The sequence below is a fragment of the Branchiostoma floridae genome, chromosome 3, assembly GCF_000003815.2.
Source record: "Branchiostoma floridae strain S238N-H82 chromosome 3, Bfl_VNyyK, whole genome shotgun sequence".
NCBI lineage: Eukaryota > Metazoa > Chordata > Leptocardii > Amphioxiformes > Branchiostomatidae > Branchiostoma > Branchiostoma floridae.
In genome coordinates this window covers 26683404-26700964 of record NC_049981.1, presented here as the reverse complement: position 1 = coordinate 26700964, position 17561 = coordinate 26683404, and the positions used below count along the sequence as shown (strand labels likewise).

The following is a 17561-nucleotide window of genomic DNA, read 5'->3' as shown; positions in this document are numbered from 1 at the left end:
AAATTCAGGCTGAATGTAACCCTCAGAGGAGGTGTGGTTTGCCCCGGCCGGGGGTGTGGTTGTCGGTCCCTTTGATCTCGCGCCGCAGAAACAGGCCGGCTCCTTTGTGTGCCCATATTTGGAAATCAATTTAGGGACGCCACGTGCCATATATTAAATAATACGGGGTTCCAATTTGCTTCCGGGTCGGTGATCCGCAGAGGTCAGCTCGAACAGGATTCTAAAGCCGTCTAACCTCACAGCAAATGAAACTGATGAAAATTTAGCTGGAATAACCGTTGACATGTATGTATCGCTGTTAGTAGCTGTGTAGTGGAAGGGCGCGCTTTTCGACAGTTGATTATATATTACTGGAGCTGGAGAGAGCGTGTTGGCGGGGAACAGGCCCCGGGGGTCGGGAGGCGAGCGCGACATGACAGATTAGCTCGGACACGGAGACAGAGTAGTGGCGCCACCAGAGGCGTGGTCACCCACCGGCGACTTTACGCACACATCGCCACCCCTGTAGCCTCACGAGCAGGCGCACAACTTGGCTTCTTTTTTATCGCTCATTACATATGCTGTTTTCTGATTGTATGTTCTGCATTGTCCAACTCTCGGTCGTAACAACAAGAAAACCTTTTGTACAATCCAGAACTGACAAATAATGAAATAATCTGAAAAAAAAAACCCTACGCTTTGCCAGTCGGTTAGCCTCTACCAGGCTCCGTGGATCGATAGAATCACTATCCTCACCACGTACCCTTCTGGCCGGCTAACTCCCCTATCGTACTATAGATTCTATTTGTCCAATTTCTACAATTAGACCACCGATCCACGAAGCCTGGTAGAGTCTACAGTCGGTAAGTCTGGTAGGAGGCTACTTTCTTTTCTCAAATAGGCCACAGCAAATAAATTCTATGGATGACAACCTATCCAGAATGAGTGCAAAAATAATAAGATATAGGAACAACAACAAAAACAAGATGGGTAGAAAAAAAACAAGATGGCTAAATTTTCAAAATAGACGCCGTAAACGTCGTAACAAGATTTGAAGTGACAAAATGTGGCATCACAACTAACAACGCAGTGATAATAGTGTGGTACACTTGTATAATTGCCAAGCTGGTAACTACAGTCATGGCTTCCATATTGGTGGCACTTTTACAACTACCCAACAAGTTTCACTTCTGCAACTACAGTCATGGCTACCTCCCTAGTGTAAGTTCTGCAAGTATGATTATTAGGTCACAACACAACGTTTGCCTATTTTGGTCTATCTGACCGTCCCCGGAGACGAAAAAAATTCGTTTTTTTCTTTCTGAAATCGGGCAAAAAATTAATGGGCGCGCTGATGTCATCCACAAAACTTACTTGCTGTAGCCATACATGTATTCACACTACACTACCGCGGCCACGAAATAATATGCTGTCTACATGCAGTCATCTTATAAAAGATAACATTATATATATAACATTATATATATATATAAATAACGAGAACCACATTTTCCATCCCTGCCTCCGGCCCCGTTGGTGAAGTTGCCATGGTAACCGTGTACGGCCGACGGTGACCGAATAATCTTCTTCTTGTCCCCAACAGGCTCGGGGCCGGCGGTGGTGTGGTGTCATCTCGATCTGTTAACGTTGTTTTCATACTTTCTAAATTTAGTGTAACACTTTCTAAAACCAAGGACATGATGCCCAATTTAATACAATGTCCCTGTGAGTGTGGCAATGGAATAATGCATGTAGTTCACAGGGCCTCTCACATTCACTCGACATCACAAGATAGAGGGCGAGTACGGGAGCCTAAGTAAACTTAATAGGATGGTAGCCAGGCTACATGAGTTAGACCCTAGGCCTACTCTCCAAGCAGTGATTGCGGTAGCAGGAAAAGGACTTTTCGCGGTGGTTTTAAGTTCGCGGTAGCTCCATGCACTGTAGTCTCTTACTGCCATGAAAAAAATGCTCGTTAAGTTCGCATTAATTGAGCAGCCACCGCGAAATCCGCGAACATTAAACCACCGCGAAAGTTTGGTTTGGTTTGGTTTGGTTTGGTTTACCAAATAAACCAAACCAAGCGAAATTTTCTGCATGTATAGTAATAGTAGTCGGGAAATTTACTGGTGAGATCCTCCAGAGCCTGTGTTAGCCCGGGGAGCAGTCTGGCTTCCAGCTACAAGTTGCGTGGCAAGCGATCTAAAGTTTAAAAGACTCTGTGACGATTCTTACATTTAGTTGCCGCCAGTTTTCTGCTACCAGAAAACTACTACCAGACTACCTTGCAGGAATATGATGGCCATTGGCCCAATACATTTTTCTTCTGGACTTTACTACAGTATGTTCAAATCTATGTCTGTCTTACTCATTTGGCAAAACAAAGTGTACAGTCCATTTGACCTACTATTTTTTCCCACCAAGGAGTCTGGTAGAGGATAGCCTATCATTAGCAAATTTGTCGTCCCTTTGCTCATGCATGGGCACATGTCAAAGAAATCGGTGTAAATCGATATTGGTACGACACCCATCCCCCCCCCCCCCCATTCCAATGATCGGTGCATGTTAAACAGTGGGCATGTTATACACATGGCTGTCGAAACGTAACGGGTGTAATATCATCGGGAATGACAATGTAACGTAACGCTCGCTGTGGGGCTAATGTATGCATACTTATATAAAAGCTCCTTGGTCACACCGGTTTATATTTACGAGTTTTTGCGGCTTTTTGTTTGTTCTTTTATTAAGTGATCCCCCCCCCAAAAAAAACCGATTGTGGCAGTGACTTTTACCATGTATTATGTTTGTCAAATGGTAAAACATTGTCAATGGTAAAACATTGGTTGGCTGTTTTATGATTTACTATTATCATTCTTTACTCACTTTGTAACTAAAATCAATTGGTCATTTACATGTAAAATGAATTTTCATCTGACTTTTGTATTATTCATTCACTCCCATTGGCCTCCCCCAAAATAGGGAAGGTATGGGTGAAATGGGTCATCTAATCGTTCTTAAGATTATTCAACATATTCCCGGTTTAGTCTCATTAAAATTTCCCTTGTTTCGTGACATCGCAATGCACCTTGAAATGATAATGGTGGAGGTTTTATTTTCGCGATAGCCTCTTACGCTTACCGCGAATTCCGGGTATCACGAAAATGCATTTTATCAATAATGCACTACAGAGTTAGTTTAAATAGCGAATTTGGGATACCGTGAAAACGGCCCTCTTTCCTCTTACAACGCGAAATATGGTCTCCGCGAAAATAAATCAGACCGGAGATTGAATATCGCATTAGCGGGAAAATGGGGTTTTTGCTGTGGTTTTAAGTTCGCGGTAGCGCCAAAGACTTGTCAAAAACTATAAAGGATAAATGTTCGCGGTGGGTTTTAAGTTCGCGGTGAAGTGGCCAAGGCGAAAACCGCGAATGTGAGACCACCGCGAACATTTCTGCATTTACAGTATTTCGGCGCACAAGCAACAAAAGCAACTTCGCTACCTTGGGGTAAATTGATCACAATGTTGCCCTAATAAAATTTACTAGTGTCACCTAGCTGTGCGGTCGGATACTGGTTCACGTTTAGACCTACGCTGTACACATAGTGCACAATCTTTGACCCCTGGAACAAAAAGACGTCAAACATTGTGTTATGCAAACTGAGGATGTCAGGCCAAAAAGTTGATCTTCAGATTGTCTCTTCTGATGGCAAAAATCTCAAATACAGCGTACATCAAGACTTGTTAACAATATGGACCACATAACAGAAATTCAAAATGAATAGAATACGTCGCCAATAAAAAGCGAGACTTTCTACAACAGCATTTAGCCATGAATGTGGCATTTCAGAATGTTGCACTGGGATAGCACACAAAAGCTCAGCACGTTTTGTAACTTTTTGATCGCATTTTGAGGTTTAAAAATTTAATACTCTAGACAAAACTTCTTCATGAGCTTCAATTCATTTGTAAGATGAAATATGTGAGATTTCATTGGTGTAGAATGTAGGGAGTCTCAGAACATAGATTCTTCATTGTCCTCATTACTTCTTAGTCTTTGTCATCCATTAAGTTGTCCACAATTATGTGTGTCACACAATTATGTAAGTATTTGTTGGCATGTTATCAATCAGCGTATGGCTGACAAACTTTATGACGGAAGCTGTTCCAATCTTTGACGCAACGTTTAATCCCTCAAAATTCATTAGCAAAGTTATTTTTAGTCCCGATGACTTTACTAATTTATGCCAAGGGAGATGTGTTTGAAGTTTGACTCGTTGTAAGTATAACGCAATTCATTCCACCAGCTACGGCGTTTTAAAAAACAAAATCATTCATTAATTCATTTCAATATCCCTCTCATTGACATACGCCATAATTCAACAGTATCCCTGGATAGAAAAAAAAATGAGGCATGGGACTGCAATAAAACGTGGTATTTGTAAGGGTGAACTAGACACAACAGCAGGCAAGAAACAGAGATGTTCCGGCAAACATGGTAAACATCGCCTCGGCAAACCGACTTTATGGCGAATGCCCAAGGAACGACTACTTAAAGAATGGAAACCGAACCCTAGGCAGGCATAGAGAAACCTGTCTGAACTGTGTACTGTACGATGACAAATCAGTTCTCGGAAGACTGATAAAATCACTCTCAAAGGGCTGAAAGAAATGGCTGTAGACCGTCAGAACTGGGACAGGATAGTTAGTGGGGATGAGAAACCCTAGGGTGAGCAGACGGCACAGCGACAGAATCCACTGTCCGCCCTCTACGCACACCGCTCGGTATGAAGATAATATTAATGGTCGAAGTTTCTGCCTTTATTTGCATTTCCTCGTTTCTGTTGATACTAAAGAGAAGTTGTCGAGCATTTAGGCATGCGAAACAGTAATAAGAAAAGTGTCCAGGCCGCACCATGTCCGTGCATGATGTGCAAACGGACAAACAAGATTACAGCACGGCCCCGAAATAACGAGAAAGAATCATGACTACATGTATCAGTCGACGTGTTTAAAATTCGGTTTTCCCACAAAATATCACAGATTTGAACCTCATGTTATCAAATACGGCAAGGGCCTCTTCATTAGATAGCGTCAAACAGCAGTAAGAGTTAGATTTGAATAGTGCAGGTGTGGTAGGCGCATTCGGTGTGGTATAGCCAGCCGCCGCCCCGTGCCTGTGACGGTGGTGCAGTGTTACGCTGCAGCACGGTTACGCCGGCTCACCAATTCAGATTCGAGCTTAAGTGATACAGCTTAAAATGAGGGTCCATCATAGTCAATACGTTATGAACTGGTGTGAGAACGTCACAGATAAGCTACAATTCGACGTCCTGTTCAACATCCGCTATATATCCTACACTTACAGGTGTAAATCCCACCTGTACCTAGGGCGTGTGGATGTAAGTTTGCCCTTCTGTTTCTTCCTCTCTCTTTCTGTCGCTCCATATCTCAGTCACTGTCCTATCCAGGTTTGAAAAGTCGACACATAATCCCCACTTACACATGAAAGTTATCTTTGAAGGCAACGTGCCGTTAAATGCACAACTTTGTACCCGAAATCGTCAGATCGTCGGCAAAGCCGACAGACAAGGTACAAAAACGAGACCATAGAGATTGGTAGTCCTGTACTTTGCTAACCTTTCTACCATGGGACCGACAGATAAAACGGAAAACACTTTGATCAAAACAGCAAAGTGCCTGCGATTATCGGTCCCTCATGGGTAAAGTGAAACTCGGTGGAAAGTGATATTCGTGGCCCTTTTCCCGTCCGCGCACCGCTAGCTCCCTCGCTTAGTTCGCCAACCCAGGCGGAAAAAAGGGTTTAAGTACGGCGCACACCCACATAGCAAAGAAGAACGCAAATCTATGGAATTTTGAGGAAAAATGAAAGTCTGTCAGAAGACTTGATATAACCTGGGCTTAAGGAGATTAGGTCTAAACCCACAGTCGGGTTCACAACCGGCACTTTAATCCTGAGAAGAGTCTAATGCGTCTGTACGACTCCGATATTTTCCCAACTGCTTTAAACACTTTGATAACCAAACTTAACTTAATGTTAGCTCAATGCAAAGCAGAACCCCGTGTGTTTAAAAAGGAACCTGAGAAATCCAGCAAATTAAAGCTCGGTAAGACAAGGAACAACAACAACAAAGTCCAACCGTAATGACTTCTGGTCCTTGACATGGCTAACGAAACCGTTGGACCAGATGAGTTCTATACAAAGAATGAATCCAGCATGCAGGATTAAATGGGATTCCCAAGCCATTGATGTTGGTCCTTTGTGACTTGGTTTTCCTTTTTATCATTGCTTTTGATGTTCTTCAATATCAGACCCAAAATCATTTCCTCTCTATTCGACAACGGCAAAAATACGTCGCTTAGATTGTATTTCACGTCGAACGTGATGGCTTAAAACCAACGCGACGTTCATATCATGATGACGGTTGGTCATATGGTGGTCTGTAAAACTAGTCTACCAGCGATGGAAAATCTTTTTGCCATGAATAAATGCCATTTACCAATTTTCTCATTAATCTACTGTTGAAAGATATATCCACATTTTTACATTACCCCTAACTTTCTTCGTAACCTGATTTTAACGATGTTCTTATAGCGACTGATCTTATCTTCGATATACCCAAACTACTTTACAATAAAAGGGTCTCATTCTTTCTCTGTTTTGGACTGTTTTCAACATCCAAAGGCAAAGTATACTGTTAGCTAGATATAAAGATAGATATGATATTTCATGCAAGTTACACGTTTTCACGACCAGACGGGCTCTGCACTGGTCTATCATACCAGTCACAAAATATGCAGGGTGAATCTTCCATGGATCCAGGCTGCCACAGAGGCCCGACATAGATTTTGCAACTGATGACGGCACCGTGCTGAACAAAAGAAGACATATATAGAATGGAATGATGGAGGCAATACTAAGCTAAGTAATAACTTGCTATAGAGAACCGGGAACAACAGCACTCAGGCTCTGTACATCCGAAGATCTAGAGTCGGAATATATGGCAGAAACACGCCTCTATCCATAATTGAATGTCGACGCAAAAACTTTTTCCCGTAAAAAACGTCGCTAACTTGATTATTCATCCTTGATAGTATATCCTACATTATGGTTTACTTCTAGTGAAGATGTGGTACAAAGAAACACAAACATGACACGCATCCATAATTGCCAAGAACCAACTGGTCCCACCAACCAGGACCATGGCCACTGGGCGGAGTCTCAGAAATAAAGGTCCGAACTCACAAATACTAACAGCGCGTACAAAAAGACTCAGTAATCCATTGCTTCATCAAGCTATTCGTCTGTACAATGAGTCAAATGGCTAAAGACATATCAGTATTGTTCTTGTGACGTTACCGTGACTTAATTGGTGCCGGTATGTGTATATTTACTCGGGGTCTGTCCGCATGTATAACGTTACACCTGTTAACTAAGTTGATTTTGATATGCATTGTTGATGTTTCTGCAAAATCAACACAATTCAGTGGCACGCCCTAAACATTGTACACCCCTAGTTGATTCTCAATAAAATTGAACTGAACTGAATGAAGAACACCATGTGCGATGTCCTTACGGACTGACGTTAATGACAAAGGTTTGTTGTGTGATAAGGATCAAACAAAGAAAGTTAAAGTAAAACGATTTTATATCACAGAGGACTCTACAAGGAGTTCTACAAAGGTATCGGTGTGTCTGTCGTCAGTAGCATGTTCCTATGTGCCCAACTAGTTGTAGGTTTTCATTAACAACCAAATTTGTGTCAAGATATAGTCAGAGGGCTGATGTTGAAAGTTACATAAAAAGGAATGATACTTTCTGGTCACTAGTCGTCTTGTTACCAACTAGTGCCCATAAACGCGCGGTGTGCGCGTGTGTATGTACGTTTGTATGTATGTATGTGTGTGTGTATGTGTGTGTGCGCGTGTTTATGAGTGTATCTATGTGTATGTATGTATGTATATGTATGTGTGTGTGTGTGTGTGTGTGCATATGCGTGTGCGTATATATATGTGTGTGTGTGTGAGTGTGTGTTTGTGTGTAACCCGTTAGAAAACGTAGTCCGTTCTAGTGTGTTTTACGTATTTTTCTATCAAAGGGGCTACACGGCAGAAGTGGAGGGAACACACGGCATGCCCCGTCCTTGGTGCTGAACCAGGGGTAAGTGCAGCGCGCCATCCAAACGGCGGGGAGAAGATTCCTGGTGGAAACTGCATTAGAAAAAGTGTATCCTTTCAAGAACTGCACTAACCGGTAAATCAGAGCCTGTTTGTACGGTTCTAGACCTACAGACTGTTACAGAGAAGCAGATAAATAGCTGATTGGGAAATACAGGGAAGCAAGTTTGTAAAACCGGCGCGGTGTGGCCGACATCCACCCGCCCATGCCTGCGGTGCGGCACTGACCTGCGTCTGACTCGGAGAAGGAGAAGACTGGAATGTTGAGTTTGCTCGCCCGTTTAGTACCAAAATACCCGTCATAATCATTACAGTTCCGTTACATTTGACGTTGATTGGGTTTATGATAGGTCTAATGATAAGATAAAGATCATCAAACACCAAAAAATGAGCAAGCGGAGTCGTTCTCAAGCGATACATATCATGCTCATCTACCACATACCTGGAGAGGAGTGTTTCAGGCGATGCATTTTAAGTTATGTGACGTTATTGGGATGTGTCTGCAATTGTGGCAAGATGACTCTGAAAATAAAAGTTAAGGACCATCTGCAAGTAGAAATTCGAAGACCAACAACAAAATGTGCGACACCGGTATTGGGTAAGAAATGTTATGGCATAAAATACTATCATACCCATTTCCGCTGCGGTATTGTCTCTATGTAAATTAGATTATGTACTGCCGAAGTGGACAACAGTCTACTTTTCTCTATTGGAAAGCTCGTGCGCGCGCACACAGACACAGACACAAAGACACAGACACACAGACACAGACACACACACACACACACAGAGTGGTTTTTACTTACATTCCTAGCTCATACAAGAATCACCTTTCCTACAATGATGATAAAGATAGAGATATATTATATAGTTAACTAGTTAACTGGGTTCATAACGTGCCGAAGGAGTTTTATTCCTAATGCAAACTGTTCATGAACGCAAAGAAGGTGCCATGACGTAGTAGTATGATATTGAATAAGCTTCAAGTGATATGAAAATTACATCTCTCTGATTGAACTTGGCACCAACTGTGTTTCAATTCAGTTCAGTTTACTACATTACAGTTCAGTTTTTACGTTGTTCGTAAGACGAAGGACAATTCTGTGCGCACTTAGGTAAACTGGGGGCATTTTATCGCTCTTTTGGTCACAACAAATGAGTGAACAGCGGGCCGTGGCTTGACGCCCAGTCTGCAGAACTGCAGCCCTGGCGAGTAGCATGCAAGTCGAGTAGGCTAGTAACAGCCCGGGCCCTGAGATCCAAACTTGTGACTCCCTGGTCTAGAAGCGAGGACAGCCACTGAACATACTGACCACACGAGAGTTTCAACTCAACTAAGAGCAACCAAACCTGTCTATGGTGACTGTACTACAAGAATGAATTGAGAAATATGGTCAGAATAGATAGATGACCACTGTAAGCCGATGATTTTTAGCTGCTAATTCATGTGAGTGGGAGAAATAACCAAAGGAAACTGCAAACGTGTTTTCGATGGCCAGGTTGTTTATTAAACTAATTCATTGGCGGGCACTAGTACAGGTTTCACTGTAAAGAAAATGGGACTATTATGGTCAGATTCAACTACAATCAAGAGCACGGCACGGCCGTCCAGCGTCATGTATAGATATGTCTGACGCAAGTCGCAAGTCATCACGACATATGCCAGCAAAGCACACCGAACAAAACAATAGTCAAGACACAAAGTAGTGATAGCAAAGGTAGAAATTACCGTAAAGCATGGAGAGAGTCAAGATGCCGTGTCTGAAGACTCGGAGATGGAACTGTTCACTGTACCGGGGTCAATGTCCGACTGGTCAGGTTTGCAGAACCCCTCACGGCCACAATGGTTGAACCGTGCGTGTGTGTGCGTGTGTGTGTGTGTGAATCAACCGCTGCGCAGCAATGGTAAAACTCAAGCACCGCAAGTTGCAACAAATGCACCGACACGCGTTTATGCAACAAAACAACAACAAGCAAACAGACAAACAAACACACAAGCAAAATCTACTGAAGCAACACTGGTAGGATGGCCTCTGGAAACATGTTCATAAATGTTCGGGAATGTTTCCATGCAAGTTTTCTTGTGTCTTTAAACGTATCTTTTGTTACATGTAGATACGTAATGATTGACTCAAAATGGTGTCAAGAGGCACTGCACAATAACGGATATGTACAGAATGATATTTACCCAATGAGCTTGCGCGGTTATGGAGGTATTATAACATTTTCTTTCCTCCAGTTATCATATGAAAATATAGGTTTTCAGAAACCAGTGAGTATCGGTGGGAAGACACTAGGCTTCAAGAAGTGTATAGTATTCCGCTCTCTACCTCGGGAATCATGGGGAATCATACACGTTTGGTGGCACCACGGACTGGTTGGCATACCTGTTTCACGGTGCAGTACGTTAGTTATCCACGTGAGGTCGTAATAAACAAGGTACTACAACGTGTACAATATGATTGGGTCCGCGTTGTTGTTCTTGCCTAGTGGTACATGTAGGACTGTAAATTATCCCTGATGTTTTTGTAGTAAGATTTTGGAGGCATACCCAGAGGGCTGCTAGTCCTTCCCTTATCAAATAAGTCCTAGGGTGTCCATCGTGTGACTTCACAAAAAAACTAAACTCTAGCAAACTCTGACGTTACGTCCCATCTAACAGGACGTCCATAACCACATTTCACACGAACAAGCGGGGATTCTACAGATCAGACTGAATATAACGTTAGTTGTTTTGTCTGTACGTCATGTTGTCAGGAACCACCTGTAACATTTTGCGCTAAATTTGTCACCTGCATGAACGTAAGTACCGGTAGTGTCTTCAGTGTTTGTCTGTTTTCCATATGCTAGGTGCATCTCACGAGAATGACAGAAAGCGAAGAGTAAAGGTCAGAGTTGCATAATGACATGAAGTAGAGTACAGAGTTGGCAGAATGAGTAAATTATGTTTTCGCAGTTTGTACGTTAACTTAATTGTGTTGTAACCAACAGTGCTGGACTCATGGGGAAATTAGCTTACAGATCCGACGACTGAAACAAGCTGATCAACTCTTGAAAGAATCTTGGCAACCAAATACTGCGCGCTATGACCGGCGCTGTCTGTTGGGATAGGCCAGGCGGGAAAACGTGACAGTATCGCCGCCCTACTTCCCGCAGCTGTACCCCCTGCCAACCCTGGGTCAGGTGTCGTCATTAAGCCGTCTAGGGTGACATCTTGTCGTGTCGTAGTTTCATCGAATGTCATTCTCACTGGCATATCGCACGCAAGTCGTTAATTCTCCAAGGATTAATTATGACAAGGCACGCGGCGGCGCAAACTATATGAGATTTCGTTCACAAATATTTAACAATCGCAAAATACGTATTATTTCGTAAAAGCTTATCACATAAATAGTCCATTCGAAATCAGTTAGTTAGCTATACAGTGAATGGACCACTGAATAAGGTGAAAAAGTCATTCGATGAGGAAAATACATGGCGTATTGAAAACAAAGACTAGTTCTTGGCACTGCGTCGCTTATCCGTGGTGGGGTACCATTTGTTTACAATAACGGTTCAGAAGCTTGCCATAGTGACTACGATGGTCCATGTGTAAAGGACTGTCATATCATTCTACGCGCTTGCACCCCATACCGATGTCAGTCGACAGACGTGCAAGTCTAGGCTAGCAACGCAGTCTCATAGCGTCACCTAGCGGCCAATTGACAAAAGGCAGGTCACAAACATACGCATCCGCTTTCGAATGGCTTTATTGCAGTCAAATAAAACACAATCGTGCAAGCACGGACAACTGTTTATAGGGAAAATACTATTAATCATGTTTTGCTGATTAATTATGAAGTTATTAGAGGATGTTTGCAGAATTTTGTGACATTTGCTGAAATCCCCATAATTTTCTTGCAAGAAAACTCTACTTCTTCCAAGTACCAAAAGTGAAAAGTTATCACCCAGTAATTGTTTCATTCAGTTTCATTCCTTAATATGTAAAATTCAACATTCCACTGAAACGACAAAAACGAATAAATATTGTATCAAAAGACATACTAGTAGTTGTATGATGTATGAAAGACAAGACCACAAAAATGTCCACATTGTTCATTTCATGTTTTTATATATTGCAAAATCTTCTAATACATTACACTGGCCAAAATTTGTTCATAATCTACGAGTGCAAACAATCTCACATTACACAGTTTTTCATTAGAACAACAAGAAAATCAAGACAGTTCTTCCTAACAACATAAGTAAGAACTTCCTTATTGTTACCCATCGATCGGCAGCTTGTATTTGTCATGTGTACTCTGGAATGATTCATAGCGAATAAGTCATTTGTCAACAATTTCAGAGATTTGTACACTGACCCACAAGACTACAGTGAGTGAGCTTGTCTTCTGCTTACATGTACCATCATGTAATTGTTAAAATATGGTAAATTTACATTTCTGTCATATCACAGACAAATGTTTTTCCATGATTTATCAGCACATACATTGCCAGAACATCCATACTTGAGTGTTCCCTTCAGCTTAATCTTTATTTTCTTGTGTGACATCTGCTTCTGAATTAAGAGGGTCTGGCAGTGTGTTAGTCTTTCCATCATCTCTAGAAATGGTATCTTCCACTTCCTGTTCCAAGCCCTCGTCATTGTGGGATGCATGGCTGCTCATCAGGATGTGAACCTGTTTCCCCTCTGTGATATTCCGCATGAAGGATGGGTCCACTGCCAGGAGGTGCCCATCTTCGGTTTGGATGACCTGTAAGTCGCCCTGTGACTCCTCTGCACCGGGATCTGAGGTCTCTGTCTCCACACTTTCGATATGACCCGTGTCTTGTCCGTCTTGAAGATGAACCACGTGAACTCGTTCCCCCTCCTCCTCTCCCATGAAACGTGACGTGGCCGTGCTGTTGCCATGGTGACCAACGGTACCCGAAGCTTCCACCTGAATGTAGGTGTACTGCTGTTCACTGGTGCTGGGTCCCGTCGCCTGCTCTGTTGTGCTGCCACCATCCACACTAGAGGAGACAGTTTCTGTGCTAGAGTCGGCCTCTTTACACACTTTCTTGGAATGCTGTGCCGACAGGTGTCGGATCATGTTGCCCCTGAAGTTGGAGGAGTACCCACAGTGGTTACAGTGGTACAGCATGACGTCCATGTGCTGAGTATTCACGTGCCGAACCAGGTTGCTCTGCACAGAAGTCGCGTAGCTGCACTCTTTGCACATGAACGGCTTCTCGTTGGTGTGAGTCCGCTTGTGCCTGACCAGATTGCTCTGGACGGCTGTGGCATAGTTGCAGATGTCACATTTGAAGGGTTTGACCCCCGTGTGCTTTCTCATGTGCCTGCTGAAGTTGGCAAGGAGAGCTGTGGAGTACGCACAATGCGGGCACTGATAGATACTCGGCGGATGGCTTTCCCTTATATGGATGGCAAGGTCACTCTCTACCCGTGCCACATAGTGACAGAACATACACGGGTATCTGTCTCCCACATTGTGGCTTTTCATGTGTTTTCCTAGTGTCGTCTTCTGAGAGGTAGAAAAGTTACAGATCTCACACGTGAACTGCCCGCTGCCATTGTGACACTTGCTGTGCCTCCGAAGCGTGCTCTTGTCTTTTGCCGCATAGTTACAATAGGTACATTTGTACGGCCGTTCACCGGAATGCTTGCGAATGTGCATGTTGATGGCCTTGCGGGCCTTGGTGGTGTACCCGCATTCCCCACACTGGTACATCAGCTGGTGGTAGACGCTCCGCTTGACCATCCCGTGTTTGCGCTGCATGTGCTTGCGCCAGCTGCGATTCCACTTGGACTTGAAGGCGCATCCACCGCACCCGTAGCTGTGGTCTTGATCTTTGATATGACATTCCATTTTGGATCGAATAGTAGTTCTGTAAGAAAGAATCAAGGACAATATACACATATTAGTGTTGTCACTTTAATAATTGACAAGATAGCAAAGTAGAGTCTAATCTTTTGGTTCTTGGAATTAGACTTGCTGTGCTGCCAGTTGCAAGGTTACAGTTGCAAAAATTTGATGGTTCATTTTTTGCTTGTTAAATGGAGTGAAAAAACTTTTCAGTGTGTAGCTAACATTCTCCTTCTGCCTAAACTTGTCACCAAAACAATTATGTGTCAAAAGAACACTTCACCACAGAGGTAATATGGAAAGGTAGAAATATGGGACATACTTGAAATCACAGTCTGCACAGTGAAACTGGACTGGTGGGGGGACCTCCACATCTGTGGGCGTGTCTGGGTCGGGGGTCACCTCAGCCTCACTCTGGGACACAGGCTCACTCTGGAGATCAGTAGTTCCACATTCAGCATCATCCACAGATTCCGGCTCTTCTGTGGTATCCATTTCTTCACCATCTATAGAAAACACATAAATTGGAAATGCACTCTAAAGCTGTGTAAATTTTGCTGCCACAAATATGTCAAAAATAGATTTCAGAGTGTCAAGTTCACTACTCAACATGACACTTAGGTCTACTGACAGTTGTTGTTCCAACTTGTTTTTATGATGAACAACATTGAACCTGCACTTTAAAAGTAAAACCATGTGCAGGGCTCGAAATACACTTTTCAGTCAACTTGCACCTGTGCAAGTTAAGCCAAAGGTAACTTGCACCAAAGGAAACTTACTTGCACAACCCAAAATAGTGAACTGTTAACCCCTTATCTCCTCTTCTGAAAATTTGCAAATGTACGTGAGTAAATGGGGATACATACCGGTAAAGACCACATGTTTGGATATTTGTTTTTCCGTAACGTATTTTATTTTTGGTTTGAAATTGTACAAACTGTTTCATAAAAACTGAGAATTTAGGCAATTTAGACAATTCAATGTCTACAACTCGATAAGATCCATAGATTTCTTCTGGACTCATCCAGTGACATCCATCACAGTAACTAGTCTTAATCATCTCCAGAATGAAGTGGTAGAACAACTCAATACAATGACAGACAATATTCTCGGTGTGTGTAAGCTTTTTCTAATGTCAGGTATTAGAGGACAAAAGTAACTTGCACTGGTGCAAGTTTGGTCTAAACTTACTTGCACCACACCAATTTTACCTGCACAAACTTGCATATGCATGTGGTATTTCGAGCCCTGATGTGAAATTTGTACCTTAAAATGTGGAAAACAGCATTTCAGAGTGTTAAGAAGTCAAAATTTTTTTGGATATCTTCAAGAACCCTCTCTCGACATAACTCTCCTGTAGTTGATCAAGCTTTTTCAAGGTGAAGAGCACATACCTGCATCCTCTTGAAAGTGAATGACTGTGTACAGGTACATGTCAGTTTCCTCTGTCTCCGGGTGTGTCTCCTGGTGTGTCACCGGGCGTGTCTCTCTCTCAACACCTTCAGACTCCAAGGAGACCTCCTGAGTAGCCAGTTCTTCTTTCTTACCTTCCATGTTCATTGGGAAAATCCTGAAGGGGAAAGAGTGAAATGCTTACAATCTATGAAAGCATCACAGTTCATCAGTGTTATTTACACTGCACACCATCATAAACACAAGTTATAGTATGACTAGCTACACTTGATCACGGCTACATTGAATTCCTCATCACACGTACACAAACTTCATTTAGTTCGACTTCCGATTTAATAGGTCTGTTATTGTACAATACATTCTCTATTTTTTAGTGCATTGCATATGTATACATAGATATGTAGTTTTGACATGTCATTATTAGATTTAAAATACATGTACATGTGTTTGTCTATGGCAAGGGTGTACCAGATTTAAATGTGATCATATTCATTAACTTATGTTATATGCAGGGCAGGTCATTAGAAAATGATATGCGTCTTCAACGCCATCTTGGCATGATTCAGGACATAGTCTCTGGTTGGCTGGTATACATGTAACTTGTTACTACGATACCGACCTTTTTCTACAGTGTTGTATTTCCAAGCAGTGTAAACCAATTCTTAAATTGGTATGAACACCGAAGTCATGTCCTTTGCTTTGTATAAAATGAATCCAGTTCATCAGGTCAGGACAATAATCTTGCCGTTTACAGTTTGTGGGTTCCATGCTGCTGAATATTCCAAATTCTGGATAATCAAGGAAAAGCAGTACCTCCGAATCCAACGAATTTTTCACGTGTGCAAATGATCATAATAGCCCCCCCCCCATGATTGATCACATGTTAATTTTTCACAAATACCTACAATATAATGCATCCCCAGATGAAATGCTTGCAGAAGATTTTTTCTAATCCTTGGCACGATAACATTTGTCACGAGGCTATATAAAAACCAAAGTCTTACCGTGTTTGGAAGGATTAAAATCACGACAACCGGCCTGAGCTGTCTCCTCTGCTCTGTCGATCCCTCTGTCCGTCTGGAGGTCAAAGGTTAAAACAAACGCAACGACAAGCTGGAAGTGGCGTTTACATTTATTTTCTCTGCAGATTTATCAACTACTATCATCGTAAATTGTCATAAATATGTGGTATCATGATATGACCATATAAGTTACGAATTTGGCATCGATGGGCTGCTTCTCAACTTATATGTCCTTTTCACCATTTTTCTGCCATCATGGGAATATCTACTTACTTTACTCTACAGCGACCTCTACCGATTGAAAGAAGAAAAGCAATACAGTTGAAATCTCTCGGACGGCGGGGGTACTACCTCCGCGAAAAGGGAGGTATTGTTTTAGGTTTCTGTGTGTCTTTCTTTGTGTGTGTCTGTTTGTGTTGGTGTGTGTCTGTATTGTAGTGACAGAATAAGAGTCGGAAGGCGTAACCAGATACTAGCAGGATTGGAAGGTTGGCCCCACAGGCTGACAGAACAACTTGGACAGCGTTTAATAGTGACAAATTTCAATAATGAATAGAGAAAGAAATTAGCAGAAGCTCAGAGCTTTTATTTCTTGTTCGGATAGGGCTATGTACGGTAGATAACACAAACTTCATAGCCCACAGGGCCGCGGCTGATTGTACATCATAAAACTGTGTAATAACATCATCATCGAGTCATTCACAAAAGAACCAGTTAGGCTTAACATCCATTGGCATAATACCGGTCAGTTTACTGCAATTTCTCAAGCAATGCTAATTTGGCAAATGATCAACGCATCATTTTCTCCAGTTACATGTTGCTGTTACAGCTTACCTTTGCCACTTCTTCTGTGTAAATTATTTTGTCTCTCTGGTCCTGCTAAAAACATAATATCGTAATTGGAACACACCGCGGAACTGCACGGAGAACGGGCGCGTGGTTGGAAGGGGGTGCACTATACCGGTCGAACGAAACACGGCACAATTAACTGCCGCTATGTACCTTTATACATCCTCTGTTGTTCCTTTTTTTCCTGTTAGTAGTTGCACAAAACAAAAATCTGCATGAGCATACAAAAAT

At 42.4% G+C, this 17561-nt stretch overlaps 1 protein-coding gene across 1 annotated transcript; it reads right to left on the bottom strand.

Annotated features, from left to right (window-relative positions):
• Positions 1-11910: 11910 nt before the first annotated feature.
• LOC118412024 (zinc finger protein 184-like) lies at positions 11911-16578 on the bottom strand. The gene is made up of 4 exons (XM_035814611.1): positions 16464-16578; positions 15441-15616; positions 14369-14552; positions 11911-14068 (listed from the first exon to the last, which is right to left on the bottom strand). The coding sequence occupies exons 2-4, from the start codon at positions 15604-15606 to the stop codon at positions 12706-12708; spliced, it is 1713 nt and encodes a 570-aa protein (XP_035670504.1). The 5' UTR covers positions 15607-15616; positions 16464-16578; the 3' UTR covers positions 11911-12705.
• Positions 16579-17561: the final 983 nt, after the last annotated feature.